Raw genomic sequence first — 27,160 nt, forward strand, 5'->3', positions numbered from 1 at the left:
GTCAAGTCTTGCCCCCACAGGGTGAAAGAGAGCTTCGACGCACAAGCATCAAGGCTCAGATATGCGGGAAATCCGTTTTACCTGTTGACGTCAGTTACTGGGAGCCTACTTCAGAAAGCACGTGAGGAAACGACCCAGCAGGCTCATAGGATCAACAAAAAAGTAACCGTTTTAAGATACCTGCACAAAATCTCGCACAACCTAAAGAACGTTGGCCGAAGGGTTGGTGTTGATGTGTTTTTTTCGGCTCCGGAAAAGCTGTCTGGGCTGTGCAAAAGAGTGAACCCCTGTTCGAAAGAAAAGCAGGGTTGCACCAAAAACCTCCACGACCGATTCGTGAACTGTGTGGAGAGAGTGGTGTACTCTATTCCCCTCTCGTGCGGCAGGAGATACGTCGGGCAAACGGGACGCTGCCTCAATGATCGCTTGTGAGAACACATTTATAACGTTTTGGCCTGCATTGTCGTGACTGCTGCTGCACTCCCGTCTTCGAAAAGTGTGAAGTGATTAGAAAGAATAAGGACAAGTTCACTCGAGAAATCGTTGAGGCGCAGGAAATTGGAAAATTGGGGGAAAACTGCGTCAGCACTCTTTCTATATGTTTATCCGAAAAGGAATGTTGCTTTCTCGACCCAAAGTGACAGCGCATAATGGTGGCTAGGGAGCACGTGGCGTCCATTACATGTTTGTTATCTTTTTTATCTCTGTTTGTTTGTCATGACGTTCAGTATTTATACTTGATGTTAGCAGAAATTAACTTTAGTTGTAAGTCAGCGCCTTGTTCGTCTACCTTCTTGTTCTTCTCCGTGTCCTTGCGCTGTTTTAATTTTTAATAAAAAAACAGACGTCGTCTGCAGCTAAGGCAAGCACGTTCATTGCAGCCCTTCACACTGGCAATTTCCGTGTTGTGCTGCTCACAATGAGTGACATTTTTGCCCTCACACAGCCATTGAGCCGGCTTTTCCAGAAAGAGACCCTTGATCTGGAAACTGCGGTCGAGTTATTGCACAACACTCTCTTTCAACAGAAGTCTAAAAGAGGGATGTGTGAAACCGAGTTTAACCAACTGTTTGCCAAAGTTAAAGCTACCGCAAGCGAAATAGCTGTCTACGTTAATCTTCCCCGGACCGCAACCATACATATGTACAGCCAGGACATGCAGGTAGAGGAGCTTCGAACCTTCTCCTGGCAGATAGTTTTTATTACGATTTTGGAGTCAATGATGGAAATCTCTCCACGTTTTTCCAAAGAAACCTTTTCGGTTTACGATTTGAATGTATGTGTACCCCGTATTCTCGTAACATACTTAATTGAAGGCAACGACGCACAAATAGAGAGACTGGCAGGTCGGTATCATTGCATCCTAGGGTAAAATAGCCGAACTGCGATGGCGAAAACTCTTACGTCGGAACTGCTCATGTGAAAGACAAATTGACTGCGACAAACCTGAGACATTCCCGTTCTGCGTACAGTCGTTGAGTCCCTTCACGCTTGCGATTGGGATGTGTGTATGAATGTGCGAACGTTAACTGCAGATTCTTACCTCACTGCTAGTCAGCATCGCCACGGCGGAGCTCACATTTTCAAAACTATGTCGCTTGATGACGTGGTTCCGATTCAAGATGACCGGGGAGTGTCTAAAGGAACTGGATATTTTGAACATTCACCGGGATATTCATGTTGACACGTCCAGTGTGACAGACCGCTTCGTAAGGGCAAGGAGGCGTAGGACCGATTTTTGGTCTCTGAAGGGTGTATAAGCGCATTAGAAAAGTCACGCTTTTTTATTCTACGATGCGCGAGAAGCAGAAGCTATCATTGTTTATTACTGCCAGAACAAAGGTAATACACACTCTGCTTTAAAATTTCACTTAATTTCTTTAACTGCTAAAGGTTGGAACAGATGTCTTTTTGACATTGTATTTGTTCCATTTCCACACTCACTTAAAGAATCGTTTTGTTCATTGTTTTTACCACCTTTACTTTCCTTGTCATCAATCATCGATGTCGCAGAATCTTGTCTTTGTTTTCGGCTGCGAGTACTCCGCTACACTTTCACATAATTGATTTTCTTTTGTTGTACGAAAATTTGGTGTGCGTATAAACTATGTTTTTTTTTTTTTTTTGTCATTCGTTCGCTACTCTAATTTGATTTTCTAGCATATAGGTATGAAGTGTAAATAGGGCACCACGGCCCCTGCAGTTCTTGTTCTTCGGATCCGAGCAAACGTCCATTCGGTGCCCAAGTCTTCCACATTCATAAAAAATGTCGACTTGCTTTCTATATATCGAGCAGTGTAGCAGCGTAGGACCGTATTTCACTGTGAAGGGGACCTTTTCCCCTTCGAAGAGTACGATTACACTTGTGGTCTTACCCAGTCCTTTTGCCGCTATCGCTCTTGGGTTTCTGTCGTTGACCACCTTTGTGTGTATCGTTCCAGCGTCTTCCTCCAGTGGAATGCCTCATATGACGCCCTTGGCTCTTCCGCAAAGAGCCGCTGGCAGCTGTGTAATCCCTTCACAATGAAGCTCTAAAGCCAAAATATCGAGCACATTTTATGCGTTTGTTTGGAGTAGAAAAAAAGCACCTACAAAAAAGATGACGAGCGCAGTGACATTGCACTTTCGACACTGTTTGATTGGCTCGTCGGCTCCTGGCACTGGCCGCGCTCCGCCGTTGGCTATCTCATAAAATTACTTGCATCCCTCCGCGATGTCGGTCGTTCCGCCGTTGTGCTGTGGTTCCGACCTTCTAAAAATGGCACGCGAATTCTGAAAAGGTTTCATAATCTTCGGTCAGTTTTTAGACACCTCGGCCGGGATTTAAACCCGCCAACTGGGGATTCCTATGCCGGTGCTTTGCCTCTGAACAACCAAGACGGCAGCACATAGCTGTCAATGGAGGCCAGTCTTTTGGAAGGAGTCTATAGGCCTTTTCCGAAGCGTGCAGCGCCATCTGCGTCCCCAAAAGGATGCCAAAAACTGGCTGTGTATATCCGGATGTAGCAGGCAACGCGAGCGACAATGGAGGCGATTGAGGACACGCACGCGAGTGGGCGATTCACACAACGCCATAATATTATTCAATGATTCCTGTACTCTATGGAGAATGACACTTCAGTCCTGATGTGTTATGGGACCCTCTCAGCCTTTCAAACTCCTTCAGCACATCAAACCCCTTAGCCCTTCAAACCCTTTCAGACCCCTCAGTTTTTCAACACTTTGAACACCCAAATGACACTAACCCTCTACCAAAACCGGAGTATAAAACGTCATTAAAAGTTTATTTTAGGCATCCAGTTTTACGCGCATCTTGTAACGCAAATAGACGAAGAACCAAACTGTACTCAAACCCGAGAGCAAGCAGCTGTAGACAAAGCGATCAAAAGAAATTGAAACAACCGAGTTCTTCGTTGCGAAACATTTTTTCGAGGTAGTCACAGTGCCACTGGAAAAATTCCTGAGATATACAGTCGCAATAAAGCCTAGCTAAAACGATCGAAGAAGTGTTCTCTTATCCGTGGGGCGCAAAGCTGGTAGCAGCCATATCAGTTGATCACGTTGAATACGGCCTTTTACATAGCGTGGGAGGGAGGTGGGAGCGCGGTAAACTCAGAGCTCGGGTGCGTATCGCATCAGATGATATTAAACAAGCTGCATGAGAAATACATAATTCTCAATATGGTTTTATTTTACCTTGATTTTTTTTGTTTTTTTTTTCTGTCGAGAAATGAGTTGTCTTATACAAAGCGGTTCATTGTCTTTTTTAGCATTCTCTCTCAGAACCTACCGCGCCTCCCCCCCCCCTCCCCCCCCTCCCCCCTTTCTCTCTCCAAGATGCGCCCTCCGACACCTGACGAATTGGAACCACAGGCTGCCTCCAGGGTAGCGCCCTGTGGAATAAAGACGGGTGTTTGAGTATTCCAGTTAAGTTTGATTGCGACTGTACGGCAGTTAAACTAATAAAATTGAGAAGGTTCGCCACATACATACATACGAGCTATCAGTAGCACGTTTAGCAAGAACTACAAACTCGAAACCGTATCTAAAGGGTGATATTAAGCAGATTGACCCAATACAATCAAAGGCAGCTAGATTTGTTTCTAATAGATATGACCGCAATTTTTCTCCTACATCTACTATGACTGGCATAGGACTTACGCCTCTTTAATCTAGTCGCGCTGTAGAACGGCTCAAGCTCCTACACATAATAGTGAATAATAACTGTGCACTTAATCGGGAAAAATATGTTGGTTTTGTTACTGAATCACGCACTCGAAGCTTCCATCCATTAAATCTTGTACCGTACAGAGCCCACCTTAACTGTTTTAAATATTATTTTTTTTCCTGGAACGATAGATAACTGGAATAACATAAATGGATCAGTTCGTTGTCTCGATTTTGATAGGTTTGTATTATAAATACAGTAGGTGTTCTGGTATAGTGCCTGGAATCTGTAATTGAAGTGTATGTGTTTGTTTTTGAACTCTTTTCTATATTACATTTTTCACGGTTTTCTAAGTTTTGTTTCGTAGGGTGTGTACATCTTTAATCGATGGCCTTTTTGAATGCATACGAAGGCGGTCCGATAAGTACTTAGCCTCACCGCCCAATGGCGCCACTATCACAAGAGAAATGTACTATCGTGTAGTACATTCTCGTAGACAGCTGCTATCGAAATTTCAACCAAATCGGACTCATAGTTTTGTTTTTACCGCATCTGGAAGCGGGCGTGTCCGCGAATTTTAGAAAAATGAAAAAAGAGCAATATCGGCCGGTGATTCGATCCTTTTTTTTTTTTTTGGAAAGGAAATCGTGCAGTGAAATCAAATAGCGCTTGAATGCTGTGTAGGGTGACTCTTCTACTTCGATGGCGACAGTCAAAAATTGGTTTAACAAGGTTCAACATGGTCGCACGTCGGTTTTTTGTGAGTCACGCCCAGCTGCCCCGAAAACGGCTACCATGGAGGATAATGTGACAAAAATCCACGATCTCGTATTGGCAGACCACCGATTGAAGGTGCGTGAGATAGCTGAGACAATAGGCACCACAAAAAACCGCGTGGGTCATATCCTGCATGAAATTGTGGGCATGAGAAAGCTGTCGGCGCGATGGGTGCCGCGTTTGCTCACTCCGGACAACAAGCGCCACCATGAGACCACTTCAGAGCAGTTTTTTACGCTGTTTAAGCGCAATCCGAAGGAGTTTCTGCGTCGTTTCGTGACCGTCGACAAAACATGAATTCACTGGTACACACCAGAGACCAAAGAACAGTCGCAACGATGAACTTCACCCGGCGAACGTGCTCCGAAGAAGGCGAAGACTGTCCTATCGGCTGGAAAGGTGATGGCCACCGTTTTCTGGGATTCACAAGGTGTAATCTACATCAACTACCTGGAGAAGGGCAGAACGGTCACAGGGCTATACTATGCCGAATTATTGGGCCGATTCGACACCGAATTGCAGAAAAAACGGCCCCATTTGGCGAAGAAAAAAGTGCTCTTCCACCATGACAACGCACCGGCTCACACCTCCGCCCTCGCCACGGCCAAATTGTTCGAATTGGGTTTCGAACTGCTGCCCCATCCACCGTATTCTCTAGATTTGGCACCGTGCGACTTCTTTTTGTTTCCAAACTTGAAAAAAATCACTCGGTGGGAAGAAATATGAGTCGAATGAGGAGGTCATCGCCGCCACGGAAGAATACTTGCAGATATCGAGAAAACCTATTTTTCAGATGGGTTAAAAAAGTTGGAGCATCGCTGGGTCAAGTGTATCGAACTAAACGGAGACTACATTAAAAAATAAATCGCCACTTTTCCAAAATTTTTGTTTTTCTTTTGTAGGCTAAGTACTTATCGGACCACCCTCGTATGTATGTTTTCTCTCCACTCCTGCGATGACCTCATCGAGGTCCCAGTATTTTGAAATAAATAAATAAATAAATAAATGTACGCCGCCGTTGAGAAATCCTCATGGTGGCGTCGCTGGTGCCTTCGCGGTTGAACCTCCGGCGACGTTGTTTTTTTTTCACTGGATGAGTTTCTGAGGACAAAGAATCGGAAGAAACAGGGAACTGAGTAACTTTCATTTTGATCCGCACACTGAGATGCTCTCGAAGGTGGTAAACGCATGGTACAGGTCGACGACGCTGAGCGTTCGCTCGTTGCGGCCGCCGAATACAAAATTACCAACGGGCTTCCCCGACAAACATATATAATGCAGATTCACGTGATGTGTACCACAGACACGATAAAACAATTTCAATGAAGTCCGTGGCTTCACAAAAAAGAAATTGGTACAGTCCTTACAGGCCTGTAAAGAAAACCATTACGGGTTTCTTACGCACTTTTTGAAATTCTTGAAATATACGTCAGGTCTCTTACAAATTTTCGGCTAGTTACCAACCCCTGAGAAAGTTTTGGAGAGAACCTCTCTAACATTTACAATACCCTGGAGTGAAGTAGAGATTTTCGTTTTTCAATGGGGTAGAATATGGTGTATAGTAAACGCATATTCCTTCAACGCCAAATTATGCTTTTGTATGGACGAAAGATCAGAGATAGCTTATATTTTTTTACTACTAAAAGTGACGTACTCGAATGGGTGCATGCAGCATGGAACATGCGTAAACCTAAATTACACTCAAAGAGGATGTCGTCTTCAACAGAAAACAAACGTGAGCCAGTTCTCAGCGTGTGCTCTGAAAAAAAAATTATGAATATAGCGTTCAGTGAACGCGTCCTATAGACTTCTGCGAGTGCGGCCTCTGGGCGCCGCCATCTTGCTGCTGGTGTGGGCAGATCGTCTGACTGGCAAGTATTGCCGATGTTTCGGGTATGCCTCAGCAATGCTTGACTACCAGACGACCTGCCCACACCAGCAGCGAGATGGCGGCGTCCAGAGGCCGCACTCGCAAAAGTCTATACCCGAACATGCTGTGTTTAGGCACTCCTCATTATAAAATAATGTGAACCCTACGTTTTGTTTTTAGCTTGCAAAAGGACGCAATGATCATATATATTTAGAAATTACACAGATCAGTTCTAATCTCGGCTCCTCAGTACTGTTTAAACAATATGCACCGTAAAACAGACAAAATGAGAAGGACAGAACGCGAAGTGCGACTTTCAGCTCTATATTAATGCACGGAGAAATTGAGAGAGAGAGAAGTATGCGAAAGCGCGGGTGCAGTGACGTCAGAACGCCGAGCTTTGATTGTAAGGATTTGTGGGTAAGCCTAAAGCTAGCTGCCTTTGTCTCCACTGCACTCATCAAACGCGGAAAGCCTGGGTTTGGCTTTTGGCTCTCGCGTTCGAACGTATACTCGACGAATGCAGTGGAGACAAAGGCGGCTAGCTTTAGGTCTACCCACTAATCCTTCCAATAAGAGCTCGGCGTTCTGAAGTAACTGCACGCGCTCTCACTTGTCCTTCTCTCTCCCGTTTTCTCCGTGCATTAAAATGAAAAAAAAAAAAAAAAACTATTTATAAACCCTCCCATGTTGCTCGCGTAGGAATTCAATTTTCTTATAGAATCGGCGAAATGACAAAGCATTTATGAATATGCTCCTTCCCCGTTGCATGATTCATACACGTCTTGCGGTAATTTACTTCTTAAAGTCCTAATATTTTTTTTTTCTGGAACAAGGGCGCGTGGGAAGTTTCCACAATAAATTCCAAATTTGCCAGAGGGAAAATATTTTACTACGAGTGAGCGCTCGAGTGCCCTGGCGTTCATGCGTCTTCCTGTTCGGCCGACGTATGCTTTTCCGTAGCTCATCGGGATTTTATAGACGACTGAAGTGATACCTTCTACGTACTGCTTGGGTCATATCATTTAACGTAAGACGTTATTTTGCTAGGTGTTGGGCATTTCGTGAAACCCAGATAAGAAAGCAGCAGGGATAAACGCATGGCCGCGGGAATTGACAATGATTGGTTGACTGTTGTGAGAGGATGAGTGAGGTGATCGACGCTCATTGGTTAGTGGGAAGGTAATGTAACGAGAGGAGAAGGTGTGGAGTAGCTCCATCTCCTGTGCGCACTGTGAGAGAGGAGCTCTAGAGTATGGAAGGTTGTTAAAGATCGCCAGGATCCTCTGCCCGATTAGCGGTAGCGTCGCTGCATTCCAGGAACAACTACCGAGCCTACACATGGAACGTGTTAAATTATCTGATAAAGAGTGCCGTTAACGTTTTTACGGTACTCTGTTTTCAGTGTCGAGAAATCTGATGGAGTGCCTTGAATGATGCTAAATCTGGACGGTGCTTTGGATGTCACGAGATGTGTGGGAATAAGTTTGTTCTCGCAAGGTTTTAAAAATGTTGAAGATGATTTGATAATAATTACTTCTTTTTTTTGTGTGTGTGTTTATCCCTCGCCTTCCCTCCCTCCCTCCCCCTCCCCCTCCCCCCCCCCCCCCCCCCCCCGTCCCTCTCGCTATAATGCCTGAAGGCGCTGCGGGTACTGAATAATAAGCTGCAGAAGTGTATGTGGGCCAAAAGGGAGGCCGTTTAAACGATAGGGGACGCCAGCACGCACTATATAAAAACATTCGCCCTCGGGCTACTGGGCTAATCATTGTCATAGATGTCATTGCGCCCCAGTTCCAGAAAAAAGTACTATCCAGTAAGGGAAGTTGCTGGGCTAGGTGGTTTATCCTAGTTAGAGATTTAATATAGCGCAAAAAAGACAAACACATTAAGTAGACAGGGCAAGCGCTAATTTTCAACCATTTTTACTTTTGAAGAATCAAAGCAAGTATACACACGTAAAGCGGCAACAGATAAAGCAATCAAGCGTTATCTGTTCATGCAAAAACTGAAGTTGACATGTAACTAACACCATGCCGTCCCATTTTTTTACCAAAAAATGGGACTTCATGTGTCAGCGACACGTCAATTGTGCCACATGAAAATGAATTTTAGTTTTTGCAGGATCAGATAACGTCTTGATATCTCTATTTGTTGCCACTTTGCGTATTTATATATGCCTTGCTTCCTCCTGAGTAAAATAGAGTAAAGTTAGCGCTTGTCCCGTTTAAATCGCGTCTTTATATTTTGGGCTCTTTTGTGCGTTTAACTAAAATAAATGTTCTTGGGACATTCAACATTTTAAAACCCGAGACGGAGAACAAAATGGAGAACAAAAAATGGACCACACAGACCTGTGTTTGTGTTGTCCCCTTTTTTCTTCTCGTTTACCTTCTACGTCTCGGGTTTTACAATGTTGAAAATTCCCCAGCTCGCTTGGATCTTGTCTGTAAATTCTGTTCTTGGGCGTTACGAAGCAAGTTATCATAAGAAGTGCATGAATCATACAACATTCATTGCAGGGGGATAGCATATGTATAACTTATAAGTTCACCTTCAGTTCAGATATCCGATAAGAATTTTGAATTTTTACGGAGCAACCTGATAGGGTTTATTAAAAGTCTCGTTTACTTCAGAAATATTCAATGGAAAGTAGAGCGTAGAGCTTTGTGTTGTGTTCCTCTCATTCTGTTTATGTTTTATGCACATATTGCCTTACAAAATCGCGTACCAATTATACTTTTTTTCAGTTTAATTCAAGACATTGCCGACGCCAAAAGAAAAAGGGACTAATCAAGCATTTTCAAAAGCGCAAGTCACTGAGCCTTTTTAGTTTATGATTGGTTCATTGATAATATAACATGTACAGAAATACTAAGAACATCATGACTGTGCGCTTTTGACGCATTTGTATTGATCCAATTAGCCCGTATTTTCGGCTGCATCTGGTCTGGGGGTGAGACGAAGTGTAGTTCATCCCACCATTTTAATTCCCATTATTCTTGCACTTTTTAACTAATTGGTTGCGTAAATTTACCGATATTTTTCTAGGGATTCGAGGACTGTAGATTTTACTGCTGTACACCCCGTGTTTGGGGTCTCTTCTACACCTACACAACATACACTGCACTGGACGGATGGAGATGTGATGCTAAAGGAAAGGCAAGTTCATCCTTGCTTATAACTTCTACAGACGCCGTGATCACAATATATATATATATATATATATATATATATATATATATATATATATATATATATATATATATTGTTAGGAAGAAGATGAAGCGCCCCCGGCTGGAGAGTTCGTGCTGGGTGCTCGATGACTAGGCAGTTGGCGATCGAACCGTTCTGTAGAGCAGTCTGTTACCAACCTACTTCGATTAAATCATCCCTACTAAAAAAAAACCTTCAGGAGGTGGAGGTCTTTCCGTTCCCCAACCTCTCAATCGCATCGACCAACCTCAAGTCCTCGGTCTGGAACTCCGCAGTGGCCGCACTACAGCCACTATACCTGAAGAAGGAGACAATGCCCACGGCTCTCTGACTCCGGCAACAGCTGTGACCACAACCTCAGCGGCACCGCCGCTACACACTCAAGCTGTTAAGAACCGACAACGCGACCCACCACTCTTCGCTGGTTTTCTGATTCCGACGTCCACGACTGGCTTAAGAGCTACGACCGGGCAAGTCAATACAACCGGTGGGACGACTCATTCAAACTACTAGCGAATGTAGTGTTCTTTCTGAAAGAAACAGCTCTTCAATGGTTTGACAACCATGAAAAGGAATTTAACTCCTGGCACGCCTTCAAGACACGCTTTGCCGACGCCTTTGGTAAGCCGGAACAGTGCCGGCAACAGGCGAAGGAAACATTGGCTCGCCGCTACCAGGTTAACACCGAATCATCCCTTGCCTACATTGAAGATGTTCTCCGGCTGTGTCGCCGCGTTGATGCTCACATGCCAGAGGAGAACCGCATCCGACACCTATTCGAGGGCCTTTCGCAGGAACTTTTTACCATCGTCGCTCCCAAATCCCCTCCAACGGTCCAAAACCTTATCGGCGAATGCAAGAAATACGAGGAACTCCAAAGTGCCCGCATCAACAAGCAACTGTTTCAGCGGCTCCCTGAGGTATGCCTCGCACCTGCATTTAACATTGACATTAATACAATGATCCCGAACATTATCCGAGATGAAGTGCGGCCTTACCTGGCTCACTTACAACCCTGTGTCGGCGTTGCCCCCCAAGATCCACATGTGGAATCAATTCAAAAGGTTGTGCAACACGAAATTCGCTCTGCGTTAGGACACCTGTCTCCGCCAACACCCCCGCCTATACCAGCAGCGCCGGTGGCTCCACTTGTTTGCTCCATGGCGCCATGAACCTCAGCCCCGCTACACCAGGGGTCCCGTTTACCAGGTCTATCCTCCAACAGGGTCCTATGGCCCACGTCGACGAACTGACATCTGGCGCACAGACGACAACCGCCCAATTTGTTACAACTGTCAAACGCCGGGACATATTGCACGCTACTGCCGCCGATCAGCGGATGCTGCCGTCTATCGACACACTCCCCAAGGCCCGTTCCCCCCCTACCACAAGGAGAGCATCCCTTCTGGAGACCGACGCGCTCGAGTTCCCCCTTCGTCGCTCACCACTCGCCGGGGCCGGTCGCCATCGCCTTACCCTTGCCGTTCGCGCTCTGTGTCGCCCCTCAACGCCGTCGCCGCACCTACTGAGACATCAAACTAAGCCCAGCAGCCTGTGCTAACACCGGAGGTCAGGCTGCATTCTTCAAACTCGACAAAAACCCTCCTTGTAATGGACCGACGACCGTTCAGATTGTAATCGACGGACAAACATTTACGGCTTTAGTGGATACCGGTGCCGCCAAATCATGCATTGCCGAAAGCATTCGCCGCAGTTTGCGTAAGGTGCTCACACCCCCTCATGGACGCTTACTATGCATCGGCAATGGAGAACTGGTGCGACCCCTCGGCCACTCAACCGTGTCCATGCTTCTCGGAGGAAGCCGTTACGTTGTCATTTTCACAGTACTACAAAACTGCGTCGCCGACGTCATCCTCGGGTGCCACTTTTTGACTTCAAACGAGGCCTTTATTGACTGTAGCAGCGGCGAGCTCCATCTCAACATCTGCGATACAGAAGGCACTCTTCCCGATTCGCCTCCGGTTGTTCTTCGTACTGCAGACGACATATGCCTGCCCGCGTTTTCAGCAGTTTCCGTAGAGCTGGTACCCGAATCCCGCTTTAACAGTGCTTGCGGTCTCGTGGAGCCTATCGCGACTACTTTTGCAAAGAAGGGCGTTCTAGTTCCCCACACCATTGCCATGGTGAAAACACGACGAGTTCACTTATACATCACAAACCCTTCTGCAAAACCACTCATGCTACCTCGTGGATAGCGTATCGCCACAATCCAAACGTGTGGCGAGCATGCTATCGCCTCTTTATCTTCAGCAACTACTACGACAAAGCTACAAGCTGCTTCGGCTGACACTGCCAGCGAGTGTACTGCCCAAATGATATTCCCTAACAAATACTGAGCGTACATCTCTCCAACGTCTACTAACTACGTACAGCGACTTGTTTGACTTCAGTCGCCACGCCCTTACTCAGACGACCACGGTGACACATCAAATTGACACCGGCTCCGCCACTCCCCTGAAAAGCCGGCCATACAGAATATCACCTGCCGAGCGGAAGACCATAAAAGAAAATGTCGCTGACATGTTAGACAAGAAAATAATCACACCTTCGTCAAGTCCGTGGTCATCTCCTGTAATGCTCGTGAAAAAAGATGATGGCTCCTGGCGGTTAGGTGTCGATTACCGCCGCCTTAACAAAGTCACCAGGAAAGACGTGTACGCGCTACCTCGAATCGACGACACGCTAGACGCTCTTCAGGGCTCATCTTTTTTCTCCTCATTAGACCTACGCAGTGGGTATTGGCAAATTCACGTTTCTGAGGAAGACAACCAAAAACAGCGTTCGTTACTCCTGACGGCCTATACCAATTCAATGTCATGCCGTTTGGACTGTGCAATGCCCCAGCAACGTTGGAACGCATGATGGACACTTTCCTCCGGGGCCTCACATGGAATATCTGTTTATGCTATCTCGACGACGTTGCGGTTTCTTCAACAACGTTTGACGACCATCTACACCGACTTCGGCAAGTACTAGATTGCATTCGTAACGCAAACCTCCAGCTGAACTTTAAAAAGTGTAAATTCGGAGCTCGAGAAATCAAGGTACTTGGTCATCTGGTCAGTATCGACGGAATTCGTCCTGATCCAAGCAAGATTCAAGCAGTCTCGGAATTTCCAGTTCCTAGAAACTTGAAAGATATCCGCGCGTTTCTTGGTCTTTGCACATACTTTCGAAAATTCATACCGGCTTTTTCCAACATCGCCGAACCGCTCAAAAAGTTACTTTGTCTTGGCCAACTCTTCCACTGGGACCAAGATCAAATGGAAGCGTTCACCTCTCTGAAAGCGGCTCTGGTCTCCGTCCCGATTCTTGGACATTTCTTACAAGGTGCAGATACAGAAATTCGCGCAGACGCTAGCGGTCATGGCCTGGGCGCTCTCCTTGCGCAAAGCATTCGTAACACCCTGGGTGTGATCGCATATGCTAGCCGCACACCAACCAAATGTGAACGCAAATACACCATCACCGAACGCGAATGCTTTGCGGTCATATGGGCAATTTCAAAGTTCCGTCCATACCTTTACGGAATTCACTTTCGCATAGTAACAGAACATCATGCCCTTTGCTGGCTGACCGGGCTCAAGGATCCATCTAGTCGCCTGGCACGCTGGTCGCTCAAGATTCAGCAATACGACTTTACGATTGTTTACCAATCCGGAAAACGCCACGTAGACGCAGACGCCTTGTCGCGGTGTCCACTCTCGGCTGATTCTTCCCCTCATGAACCACATACCGAGATTGAACTTTCTGCAGTTTTTGACACTATTGACGTCGCGGATGCTCAACTTTCGGACCAAGAATTACAACCCATTGTTCGCCACCTCCTCCGACCCACCACGCCCTCATCATGGCGCATCCAACGGCGTGCACGCCTTTTCACGCTGCATGATGGGGTTCTTTACCGAAAAAACTACGAACCCCATGGACGCCCTTGGCTTCTGGTCGTGCCTCGGCTGCTTTGAAAAGATATCATCCGCGCCCATCATGATGACCCGACGGCCGGACATCTTGGCTTTAGCAAAACGTATCTCCGCATCCGGGATCGCTATTTTTGGAACGGCATGTCACGCACAATTAACAAATACATTCGAAGTTGCCTTCTTTGCCAAACACAGAAAGGTCGCACGACCAAGACACCCGGTCCTCTTCAATCCATCACCACCACCCAAGTCCCCGTTCCAAGAAATTGGCATCGATTTTTTGGGTCCTTTTTCGATTTCCACCAACAACAACCGCTGAGTTATTGTTGCCGTCGATTACCTTACACGCTATGCAGAAACTACGTGTGTACGCACGGCTACTGCCCGAGACGCCGCAGATTTATTTCTCCACAGCATTTTACTGCGGAACGGAGCACCTCAAATCATCATCAGTGATCGGGGAACCCCGCTTATTGCCAAGCTAATTGAAGAAGTATTGCGCCTCACCAACACAATCCACAAAGTAACCAGTGTTTACCACCCACAATCAAATGGACTCACCGAACGCCTCAACCGAACATTATCACAAATGATATCCATGTATGTCGTCGATCACCACACCAACTGGGACGCCATCATTCCATACATCACTTACGCCTACAACACTGCGCATCAAGCAACTACAGGATTCTCGCCTTACTATCTTCTATACGCTCGCGAGCCTCTTACGCCTCTGGACACGATCTTGCCCTCTCTAAATGACCAGCCGTTGAGCCCCTATGCCAACGACATCGTTGGCCGAGCGGAGGACGTCCGTCGCCTTGCCCGTCTGCACACCGTACGGTCACAGCAAGAGCAGCAACTTCACGATTCGGAAACCCATGGTCTCGCCTCCTACAAAGTTGGAGACAGGGTTCTTCTAGCCACGCCTCTACGCCAGCCGGAAAAGTCAGAAAAACTCCTTCAGAAATACGTCGGACCCTGTGTTGTTCTGCGCCGCCTATCGCCCACAGATTATCAAGTTTCAGCACTATCACCCCCCCCCCCCCCCCCCCCCCGAGATCATCGATCTAAATCCACCGACATCGTTCACGTTGCAAGGATGAAACCCTTCCATAGTCCCGATGACGCTACATCAAACTGACTGACACCCAGCCCTCCACCCGACCGGCGGGAAATATTAGAAAGAAGACGAAGCGCCCCGGCTGGGGAGTTCGTGCTGGGTGCTCGAGGACAAGGCAGTTGGCGATCGAACCGTTCTGTAGAGCAGTCTGTTACCAACCTACTTCTATTAAATCATCGCCCATTAAAAAACCCTTCAATATATATATATATGTATATGTTAAACGTGAAGTTATTATAGTATAAATTAACTACATTAAACGTCGATATGAGTTTCTGACTTCTGAGCTTTAAAAAAAATGTGTCTCACAAAACAAAACAAAAAGTCTAGGACATTTCAGTATTTTTTATGAGTTGTGAATGTGAAAGCATGAATGTCGTTCTTCCGCTCTCTTAGTTCGTCTGCGGTGGACTGGTGTGGACTGCCACGTTTCGCTACTGCCGAGATTGCGGCCCCCGGCGATATACTGGGTTAATCAAGGAGCGGCCAGGCTCTTTAAATCGACCGCAAAATTCGGTTTCTTAACCTATTGTGGTACGACTTTGTGCAGCGTTGCCCACAGAGGATGCATTCTTTTTTGTAAATTTTGCAAAGAGCGAACTTACCTGAGGAAAAAGTAAAGAAGGAAAATGGCTTGTTACGACTTCCAACTTCCAACTTAAAGAACAGCGCACACGAGCATGGCTCTATCTTTAGGTCTTCTGGGTCACCAGGCCTTCAAATGCAAATTTGACTGATTTCGCTAACACTTTCGGCCTTCATTATTTATACATAAAATATCAAGATCTCAATATAATAAACTACTCTAAAACACAAAATCACAATAGATTGCAAAATATCGCCAATTTTCGAGCCGCATCTCTCTTAAAATGTAGGAAAGAATTTTTTACACATTTCTTCTGAAAAACATAGAAACAAATTCATTTCTTAAATTTACATTGAGAGGTAGTTATTTTATTGACGTTCCCGACTTCAGCAGAATCATCTACAAAAACAACCAAGTCATTTCTGCAATTTGTAGAGGTGCCAGCTGATAATCATTCTAGGAATGTAGTCATTTCGTTTTCTTAAATACAGAAATTGTAAGACGACAACGGAGTTTAATCCAGGAATAAACTTTTGAGTGTGTGTGTTTCGTTTTTAACCTGTGGTTTGGGGGGATTAAGTAATGTTTATATTATAGCTGGTTGTCTTTCTACGGCGTTCCACATATCTTGCAGTAAACTGCCGCGCATGTCTGGACCTATATATTTATCCGCTTGTTTATTGTGCCTACTAACAGCCATGGTGATCAAAAAAACTGCTCCGACTTTACTCAACAAGATTAACAATTGTTAATCTTGTTGAGTAAAGTCGGAGCAGTTTTTTTGATCATTATGATTCCCGGCTTTTGGAATATTTTTGCATAACAGCCATGGGCCTACGACTTCAAAGCGTTAAGAAACTTTTGCAAATAAACAAAATAACAAATAGGGTAAAAGATGTCGGACATTACGAAATTCCAGGTGAGTACAGATATTGTCGGAGTAACCCGTTTTTTTTTTATTGCAGAAGGAGTGTTGGCATGGTGTATGCCGAGATTTCTTGGCTGACAAGAAAAAACAGCAAAAGAACTAAAAAAAAAAACTTAGTGCCATTCCACTCTGTGAAGAAGGCTAACCATGCGAAGCTGTATTGGGATGACTATATTGACAACTATATTGATGTATATGGATATTGCTATATTGATTGAATAAAGACGCATACACGTAACTTCGTGGTTGGTATAGCCTTTATTTTGTCGTATTCATCACCACAGTAACCACAACTTTGTGATCACTGTGGTACACCGCGATCGGTTGTACTGCTATGCTAGACGCGTTCTTGCCAAAGGTTAAATTTATACACGACGGGTGACGCGTGATCGGCACATTGACGTCCCTGTAGCACTCAGTTGCAAACCGTTTCAACTGGAAGGACCCAATCTACTTGCCGTCGAGGCATGCTAGGTCGACGCTATAGTCTCTCATTATTACGATCGACTTGTCTTCGACGGATGAGATCCAACCAAAACTGACGGGTGCATCGCATACGCTTGGCGATGGCGGCCCACACCTCATCGGTCGTTTTCGCCATAGAGTTATTATAATGTACGCTAGAGGTTCAAGTGGCGCTAGTGTGCTGACGCAAATTGAAGCAGACAGCAACCAGTCGAAAATTGACTTCCGGTAATGCATTTCTATGGGAAAAAGTGAGTGCATTTTCTGTCACCGCTCGATCATAAGAGCAAATATCCCAAATAATTCGTACGTACTAGGTAGCTTGGAACATTTCTCAGTCAGGCTGACGAAATAATTGGTCAGTTACGGCGTTTTTCTTTCAAATTCAACGCATTAAAAACGGTGCTAAAACGGCATCGTACGTGTATTTATGTGCACTGTCGGACACTGTTAGCGCGAACACGACGTCGACGCTTTTCAGCCTGGGGGATATACGTGCCAAACGAACGAAGAACATCTGGAAATAAAGAAAGACGGCAAGAACTACGCAGTAACACCGGATCAGTAACTACACGTGCATATACGATCAAAATTAATTGAAGGTCACGTAATCTATTCCTATCATAAATAAATAAGTACCGTTTTATTCCTTCTGCTCTGAGCGAAGCTGCTTGTTCTACGTTCAAAATATCACTCGCACGCTCGAAATCTTTGAGAACAAGTGCCCGATAAAAGCTGTCCGGCAGAGAAAACAATACGAAGACAACTTTTATAGCCCACGGACTTTATTCTCTACGTTTTGAATGTTTTTATCCGCTCATGCACGACGGAGTCATTTTTATATAGTGACAGGACTGGCATATTATCAATATATAAGCGTCACCGGATTGCTGGCGAGCCTTGAACACACTCTACATTCTTTTCGATTGTAATTTTCCTTCGAATCGTCGCTTGTTTTTACACACCTGCTGCGGAACACACGTTTGGGACGGAAATGTAGCGAAGTTAAACATCGGTCACAGATGAAGAAAAATGCGCTAACTAAAGCAATTACACTTTTACGGTGTTAATCAAGGTACATACTATTCGGTACGACCCAAATAACCAAAGTGTTCCGTGTTATTTTCCGGTGAAGAGACAAAATGCACGCGCGTTTTCCCATAAGAATACACAGGAAGAATGGAAAAGTAGACTGGTTGCTGTCTGCTTGAATTTGCGTCACGGAAGTCGTATAGACACTAGCGCCACTTGAACCTCTAGCGTACATTATAATAACTCTATGGTTTTCGCTCGACGACGTCGATCACACTCAGGCTTCCGCTACCGTCGACGCTCTGTAGTCCGTTGCAACACAAGAACGAAGGGCGAGCGTAAAATGGGCCGGGGAGGAAGAAGCAGACGAAACGCTAAAGAGAGAAGGAGATTTCCCCTTCTCTTCTCCAGGGTTCCGTCTGCTTCCTCCTCCCCGGCCCATTTTACCCTCGCCCTTCGTTCTTGAGTTTCAATATTAGCTCCGAGAAGTTCGCGTGGCGCCCCCTTACGGCGAACCGGGGTGACGTCACGGCGAGGAGAGAATTTTTCTACGACTCGCCCCGCTCGCCCTGTGGAGGCTGTGACGACGCTAGCTATCGGCGCGCTCGTTTCTATTTAATTTTTTTTGCGTGTTTTTCCTAGGGAGTGTAAATTTTTATATGTGCCTTTATTGAGGTATGGCCTTTAGCTACAGGCGAAACTTCAAGCAACATTTTAAGCAGAGTTGACAGGGCAGGCAACGCATGAATCACAACTGGTGTATGAAAATAAAGAAGTATGGCCACAATTGCAGGAGCATCACTATAGATTTACATCTCGCGCAATAAATGCTGCTGATGGTCGGAATAAATTGGCAGGTTATGTATACTATTTTTTTTTGTATCTCTGTTTTTAAACAAGATCGCCGAAACAGAAAAGCTGCATGCTGCTCGAGCAACATGCTAAATATAGTCTCGGCCATGGGGAGAGAATCACAAGTAAGAAAGCCCAAGTGCAGGGGCAAAGTAAAAAAAAAACAAGCACCATTTCTTATATACATTGCTCGCATTTGACCTTTGCTGGATACGGATAGTATTTCAATGGACTACACGGGTGGTATGTGTGGACTTGTTTATATCAACCCTCAACTAATGTATAACAAACGTAAGCGAAGGTGTCTAGCTCGTTATTAGTCCCTTTTAAGCTCTAAAATTGAGATTTTACTTCAATCGAACTGTCCTGAAGCTAAAATACCAGAAGCTTTTCTCACACAGACTGTCGCCCTTCACAGGTTCCACATTTTCTGCTACTAGAGCTGCATCTACCACTGGACAGGCGTTCGAATGCTTGCTTTTACTAATGTTTTCCTCTGTTGTCAGAAAGTCCAGCTTTAGGGAATTCGGATTCTGAGGAAGCTTTCGGGGACCTGCAGTAGTGTCTCCTTTTTTTAAACTAAACGGTGTATTTTCCGAATACCCAACACTGGAATAAAGAATGCCAAGAGAAACGTATAAACATTCCAAATTATGGCACTATTGCGGCACATATTTTGGGCATTTTAATACATATCATACAGGCAACTGGGGGCAATTCGGCCGTTTTTGCTGGTACCATACAAACTAATATCCGGTAATTGTGCATCTTTTAAAAAATATGCCTGCATACGTGTATAAACTTTATAATTAATTCACGAAGAAACTACATTTATGGAAAACAACCCTGTTCCACGAGCACTTCAAAGGTAATCAGACACAGGGCCTTTCAAACATCTGCGAATCAGCGCATGCAGAGTGGCAGCGCAGAGTCGGGGTCGCGAGCTAATTTGCCGACCACCCAAAGGCCCATGATATAAATGCCGCTTCAAATGCCTTGAAAGCGGGATGTAATATCGTCCTAAATCATGAACATGCAGGAACAGAATTCCAGCGTCTGAAACACTTGCGCCACCGCTTCACCGACCCCTCGCAAGATTGTCTTGTGTCGTGTGGACGGACGGGGAGGTTCATCGGCGGAATTGCCTCCGCCGATTGCTTTCGGTATTTGTAACCCAATTTTAAAAGTAAAAGGGACAAGCAAACTTATAAAATGTAAGGATGCACGTCAATATCGGCCTAACTCAACGTCTTGTACACCGGGTAAACGAAGTCCAGCTCCTCGAAGAGCTTGCGGCACACAGCGCCAAACCAGGAAACCGGTACTGGGAAGCGAGCTGATGCGAGATCGCGAAGCGGAGTCCTCCCCCTGACGTCACGGTACACCTCACCCTATCAGGGCGCGGCGACCGCAGCGACGCTTGTGTTCGCTTTCGGGGCTAATAGACTGGTACGCTGTTTTTCGTCAGTCAGAAACCGGGTACTCGATGGTCTCGATCGACTCGTCGGCCGCTGCGTGTTCGGCGGCAGCGGCCTCTCGTCGCTTTCGCGCCCATTGGCACTTTTGCTCTCGTTGTCGCTTTTTGAAGGTACGTTCTTCTTCCTCAGAGCGAACTACGGGCGTCCTGCCCATAGCAAGCCTAAAGGGCACCTGCTGATAACGTCGCTAGGGTGATGACCACGTCAGAGAAGAACGAGGCACTACAATTGGTGGGTAGACTATGACGTTTCATTATTCTTTTCAGCCACTCTAATCGGGAGCGAAGGAGCGCCAACGGCGCACAAGTGGTGTGAGGAGCGGCGGCCGCGCAGGGAATTCTCGATCTGCACGCTCTGAACGCGCAGGCAAAGATTTGCAGAACATTGCCATAGACAGCTTCGCTGTAAAAAGCCCTGGTAAGACCGTCCAAGGGTTAGGTACTCCAGCTGAAGACATGATGCCTGTGCAAGTTGGGCAGGAATAAACTGATTACATGTAAGAGACCAAGTAGTAATGGCTGAACCTATCTTGCAAAAAAATTGCGGTGGCTTAGCTTGGCTATGCCAGGATATGCGTAGTGTGAGCTTATACGCACAAAATGAGAGGCGCTCTCAAGCGGCTCCGGTGCAGCGTCAGACTTGGCTACTGCGCAACGGAGGCGCACAGCTGGGCACGTGGCGGCGCTAGTGCGTCTGCCGCGGCTATGACGTCACTCCTCTGGAATGCTCAGACCGGCCAGGCGCGCGCGGCGGTGGCGGAGCGCGCGGCGGTGGCGGCTCCGGCGCGCCAGCTGTGCGCCGTGTCACGTCCCTGGTCCTCGCGCTTGCGCAGCATGGCTGTTTGCGAGCCACGAGAAACTGCTCAACCTCAACCAGTGTAGCTCACGCCACACAAACGGCAAACCAGTCACAGCGGCAACTGCGTGGTATCCCCAGCAAAGTATTTCATGCAAGCTTATCTACTTGGTAAGGGAACCTTATATTGGACAAGGGGTTTAATTTTGAATATATATCTTCTGCGCAATAGGAAAATATTTAAATAAAAATGGTGTTCTGTTTAGAATCGAGGTACTCACAGTTATTGACGTCCCCATATTTTAGGTCAGTCATCACACAAAGCCACCAATCTATTCCTGCAATTTCTTGAGGAGCTCGTTATTCAATTCTAGAATTCGTGTCATTTTTCCTCATAGAAATCCAACGAGAAAACAATTGAGTTTAATCCGGGAAGAAAGTCACCTCCTGCAGTGTTCACGAGGGTAAGCTTTTGTTTCAATTTTAGTCCAAACCGAAGCCATATCAAAACATATGTTTTTTTTTTCCTCAGAGAGAGAGGGATGATTGTAAACTAAACTGCAGAATACACGGCATTAGCGGGTCAGAAATGTCATTTATTTGCAAGTCGATAATTTAACAAATAAGCCATATATGGGCAAATAACTTATGTGAATATATAACTTTATTTGGATGATTCTTGACATTTATTTATATGGCATTTTCACACGGGCACCTTAGAGGACGTTATGTCCAGCCACAGTAAGCGCTTCTTATTCAAGCCGGGCCCATAATAACTCTCCGCATATGCAAATCCGACACCATTACGGCACGAGACTCTCACTCACGCGGTTTTATATAGTTACATTACGCCGCCCCCGGTGTATTTCGAAAACGTTGTATCCTTCCGATCCAGGAAACTGGAACATAGAGCGAACCTCGCACTTGGCTCTAACCTCGTTCGTTTCCACCATGTTCACGCAGACACACACTACAGTCTGAACAAAATAGACTGATCGCACCAAGCGAGCTGCTCTGGCGCACGCATTCGGGAGGTGGTGCCGCCGCTTCCCAAATACGATTGTGTTTTTGTGTGTTCATACTATCCTGTTGTTTGTGATACCTTTGATTGTTATCAGCCGCAGAAAGAAGTTGCAGTCGTCATTTCGCATTAGAATCGCTTCGTCGCCTGTTGCCATGTTCAGCCGCCTCGGTGGCTCGGCCAATAAAGAAAAAAAAAAAAAGAAGCCTCGGTGGCTCGGGGGCGAGAGCGGCGGCCTACGATCCCCATGTGGCGGGTTCGAATCCCGACCGAGGCGCCCGCAATCTGACGGAGGCTTATTGCGGCGAAGGCACCGTTTAACCGAGCTTTCGGTTGCACGTCGGAAGATCCCTAGGTGGTCAAAATTAATCCTCAGTCCTCCGCTGGGGCGTGCCAGATGCTCGTCATTGGTTTGGCACGTAAAACCCCAATTGAAAATTTTTATTTGCATGAGAAATGTTTGTGTACAATAAACACATTTGAATCACACAAGATATATAAGAACATACAACCATCATATAACAAACTTATGGGAAGTTTCTTATATGGTTCTTATATATCTTATATAATTCTTATATGTTCTTACATGTTCTTATATATCTTGCATGATTCATATATGTTTATTGGACATAATGAATTTCTCATCCAAATGACTTTTTTCACTAGGGACCCCCCAATTTGTTTAAGTTGCCATGTTCGAATTGTTCACGCAATGATCCCACTGCTTTTGCGGGACAAACAACGTCGCCTCTGATCGAGCATTCCGCGTGCCCAGAAGTCTCAACGAACTTGGAAGCAAGTGAACATTTAATTCATTAGTAAAGGACACGAACATGTGAGACCTTCGACTCGGTGTAGCACCGCGGAATAACATCGAGCATCCAGTGTGTCGGTGGGAACGGGAGCTTCGTAGTGCTTAAGCTTCTGCATAACGTTTGACTGACAATGAAGTAGAAAAAAAAAAAAAAACTAGATAGGCTTTATCGGGGAGCGAGGGTTCTCTAAGACTTGTTTTATTCTGTTTAACAACCGAGGTACAAACAGAACGGCGGCGACAAGCCTGCACACTAGCAGGAAACCATCTACGGAAAGATCATGCTTAACGCGCTGTAACAACTAGCACCTTTTAAAAAGCAGCAACCATGCCAGAAACCTAAAAACGTTGGGTGAAAATAAGTTTTCGTACAAAATTTCTATCCAATGTTTTTTTTTTTTTTTTCTTTGAACAAAGCTTTGAACGCCTAACGTCGCCCGACGGTGGAAGCCTTTATCCGCGGTCCCGAATGGTGTTAGTGCAGGAAGAATCTGTTATGGCAGACAAAATCAAGGGGCGGCATAATACACCATCACAAGGTAGGTCTGGTTCACCGCCTTTTTGGCGTAACTGTTAGCACTTCAAAAATGCAGAATGCTGCGTTTCACGCTTTGTTGGAAAAAGCAACAATAGACCCCTTTCGGAGTAGAGCGCCACCTGTTGCACGCAACTGCAACTAGGTCCGCCGCCATCACGCAGGGGTCCCGCCAGAACCGCCTGCATCTTACCGCCTACAACGGTGCTGCTTACACTTTGAGTCCCAGTCTGCGCGCGCCGCATCAATATGCCATCGCATTGCTGCGTACCTTTGTGTACGCAGGATAAATACGTTGACGGAGACGGAAAAAAAGTACGTGTCAGACAACTTCTAAAGTGTTAAAAAAAACACGAGTCCTCGTGTTGTTCACAAAACTTTCACGGGTACGTTAGACAAGAAAACGCTCTTATCATCCGTAAGCGGAAGCATCCCAAACGATTATATGTTGTAGTAGTGTGGCCGTGTGTCGAGCCGCGTCTTTAACTAGGGAGGTACGGCCGCGGTTCAGTGCGCGGCTCGCATGCGCGAGCGGCTCCCTCCTTCAGTGCTTCTTCACTGCAAGCGAGGCCATTTTACGTACTTGTTCGGCGTGTAGATGCATGATTACTTCTTCCGCAAGTTCGTTTCCTTTACTCACGCCGGTAATGAGTTTTCCAGAAAACAGACGTCGGGTGGAGGGGGTGTACAGACTAAATGCAGTGTACACCGAATCTGAAGATCACTCGAACCCGCCTTGCGATCGTGGGAACTTTTGGGGTGGTGGCCTGAACAGAGTGCCAAGGTCTTACCGCTGGACGTTTAGGGACGTTACGCTACTAATCAGTTTGGAAATTTGTGAGCATGCAGCCAAAGAGTTGGTGTTTAGAGCATGTTCAACAATTGTTATTCTGTTCAACGGTTTTTATTCCTGAACACATTGTATGTTGTTCTTGGGTTTTCTTCTTGCTTCGGTAGCAGGAACCCTTGATAAAAAGCTTCCTGCACTGAATGGGATAAAAAATATATATATATACACCGGTTTGACACTCAAACAGCTGTGCATATTTTCTGTGCAAATAAAGATCAGTTCCAGCACACATTTTTTTTTTTTTTTTTGCAATGTCGCATTTCGGGTGGGTTCAAACAAACGTGATACGTTTACAAACGCCGTGAAATAGACCCAATAGATCAGTGGTTCTGGAAAGTTTACTTTGTGAGCAATGCCATAAACCGTTTAATTTCTTAGTCTTTAAAAGGTGACCGAGGAAGGAATTTAAAATGCTGCTCCACCCACCCGTACAACCTTTCATACTGTTCTGTACGATTTGCGGTTGCGATTTCTCGAACGCTCAAGGTTGTGACTCGTGAGGCACCTTTTGCAGTTACTGGTATGCGGTCGTAAGTTTATTGGAGGAGTACGAAAAACAAAACGAGCGAGTTCTCGGCTGTCACCGAACGACAAGCTCACGACGGGGGCAGCGTACCGGGTCGTTCGGAGTGGGCACGCTAAAAGCGCGATCACTATGATTAACTGTATTAAAATTATGGAATGTTACTAAAAAAAAATCTCTACAAAACAAAAAAAGAACTTGCCTGTTTCGTGAGTAGTTAGCCCTTATCGATGCGGGGACCACGTATGCTTCGACAAAGAAGTTGTAGCTTCTTTCCATGCACCGGTTTGTGCCTGACCGGCTCCTGTAGAGCTGCTCCACCTCTCTGTCACTTATATGTAGCAGTATCGATAGATCATTAGACGAACAGGTGATCGGGAAAACACCCGCACAAGTCATATCTCAAAACGCTACGGCGGCTACGCTACACGTCGACCGGTCGAACCCTGCGTAATGGCGGCGATCACCCAATGTTGCTAGATGTTTTACTATTCCCGCTAAATTTTTTTCAGTGTTGCCAAAATTCCGAAAGGGGTCTATAACTGCTCTCGAAAAAAGTTTGTTTCATTTCAAGCGACGTATATCTGAAATCACTGCTTTATAAGTGTTTGTTCTGATCTTTCGAAGCAGAGTTGGGCATGAAACATATAGCGAAAATGACAGTTATAACGGCCAAAATACACCGAGCAAAAAGAAAATAAAAACTTGGTGGGCCGTTTGCTTTTTATGAGTACTACGCAATAGCAATATCGGGCCACGATATCGATATTGAGCCACGATATCAGGTCACAATAGCGATCCCGGGCCTTCTCATTCGCCCCACAATCGCACTTTGCTTGCTCTAGTCAATAGTGTGTCTGGCTCGCAACCGAAGGTTCGTGAATTCGAATACCACCTTAAATTCAGCAAGTTTTCTCTTATAACGCGAATTAATTATTTTATAAAGTACAATCATTCGAGACATAAGGCAAACTTTAATTCCAGTGCACGTCATGTTTTAATCAATTTCAATTTACGCGTGACGTCACGCTTCACGTGAGCCTTGTGGGTTCTTTGAATTTCCCCCGCGAAGCATGTGGCTGTGACATCATGACTCTATCGACCAATGAGGATTTTCGCGTCACGCCACTGACGCCGGCTTTTTTGCGATACGAGCTTGTTACCACTATCGTGTTAAAACGACCGTCGCAAAGCAGTGCGGAGGTTTCGTTACGGAGCGATTGCTCATGGAGTTTCTAACATACGGATTTGGCACGCCCTACCAAGTCTTGTGCGCTGTAATCTTAAACTCTTTATCTTACGTTCAATGCAGGGGATATACATTCTGAGTCAGATTCTAAACATATCGTTAAACGCTCTTTTATCTGCTGCTCTGTCTGCTTCAGTTTATCTTTCTTAGACACTTAATTGGGAGGCTGCTTTCTTCGGTGAAGAAAAAAAAAATCCGATTGGCATTCTGCCAGGTGCTATTATTGTGGAACCCTGGCACACAAAGAGTAAAGCCACCCGTTAAGAACTGTGAGTCAACACTCGATTAATAGTATCGTTATAACTAAAAAATTCCAGAATATCGGGATTAAAACACTCACAGACATTGTCATAAAACAGGGGAGAACTTCAGGTACGTACCAGAATGCACCGCGGCAGCAGTGGCGTCGTGCTACTCCTGTTAAGTTCCGTCTATTAATGGCAGTGTTGTGCCAAATACTCAACAATTGTATTTAAAATAAGATACTAAATACCCATCTGAAAATGTCTTTAGAGTAGTATTCAAGTTACTTTTAGTACAAACTCTCTTGAGGAGGGTCCAAACATTGTGAAAACGTAATTGAATTACAATCCGAAAAACTTGGAAATTTTCGCACGCTGATAATGTAACAATGAAATGTCAGAAAGGGGTGCTCTATTTGCGATGACTTCTCTGAAAATCACATTTTGCTGTGATTTTTATGACCTTCAAGAATCGCCGTGACTGCTGCAAATGAAGTTCATTCGGAAATAATTCTGGTTGCGCAAAATAGTGCGTGTCAAAATATTTTAGGAACAAAAAGGGCTCATATATTGTAGACATGACACCTGCCGTGCTTTAGTTGCACGGCAGGCTCGGCTCATGACGCAATCCACAATAAGTTCGTAATATGCCTCGCTGCGACTATGGGGACTTGTTGTGGAGTCCTGCATTG

At 45.6% G+C, this 27,160-nt stretch overlaps 1 protein-coding gene across 1 annotated transcript in view; it reads left to right on the top strand.

Annotated features, from left to right (window-relative positions):
* The window catches only part of LOC115332220 (A disintegrin and metalloproteinase with thrombospondin motifs 7-like), a 70,562-nt gene extending 53,847 nt beyond the window's left edge, over window positions 1-16,715 (top strand). The window contains exons 13-14 of the mRNA XM_040208886.1: window positions 9,867-9,977; window positions 16,650-16,715. Of these exons, the coding sequence (XP_040064820.1) occupies window positions 9,867-9,977; window positions 16,650-16,715 (177 nt within the window). The remainder of the gene's footprint in view (window positions 1-9,866; window positions 9,978-16,649) is intronic.
* The last annotated feature ends 10,445 nt before the right edge of the window (window positions 16,716-27,160 follow it).

This window comes from Ixodes scapularis, unplaced genomic scaffold (genome assembly GCF_016920785.2).
Source record: "Ixodes scapularis isolate PalLabHiFi unplaced genomic scaffold, ASM1692078v2 PGA_scaffold11__112_contigs__length_91849675, whole genome shotgun sequence".
NCBI classification, from domain to species: domain Eukaryota; kingdom Metazoa; phylum Arthropoda; class Arachnida; order Ixodida; family Ixodidae; genus Ixodes; species Ixodes scapularis.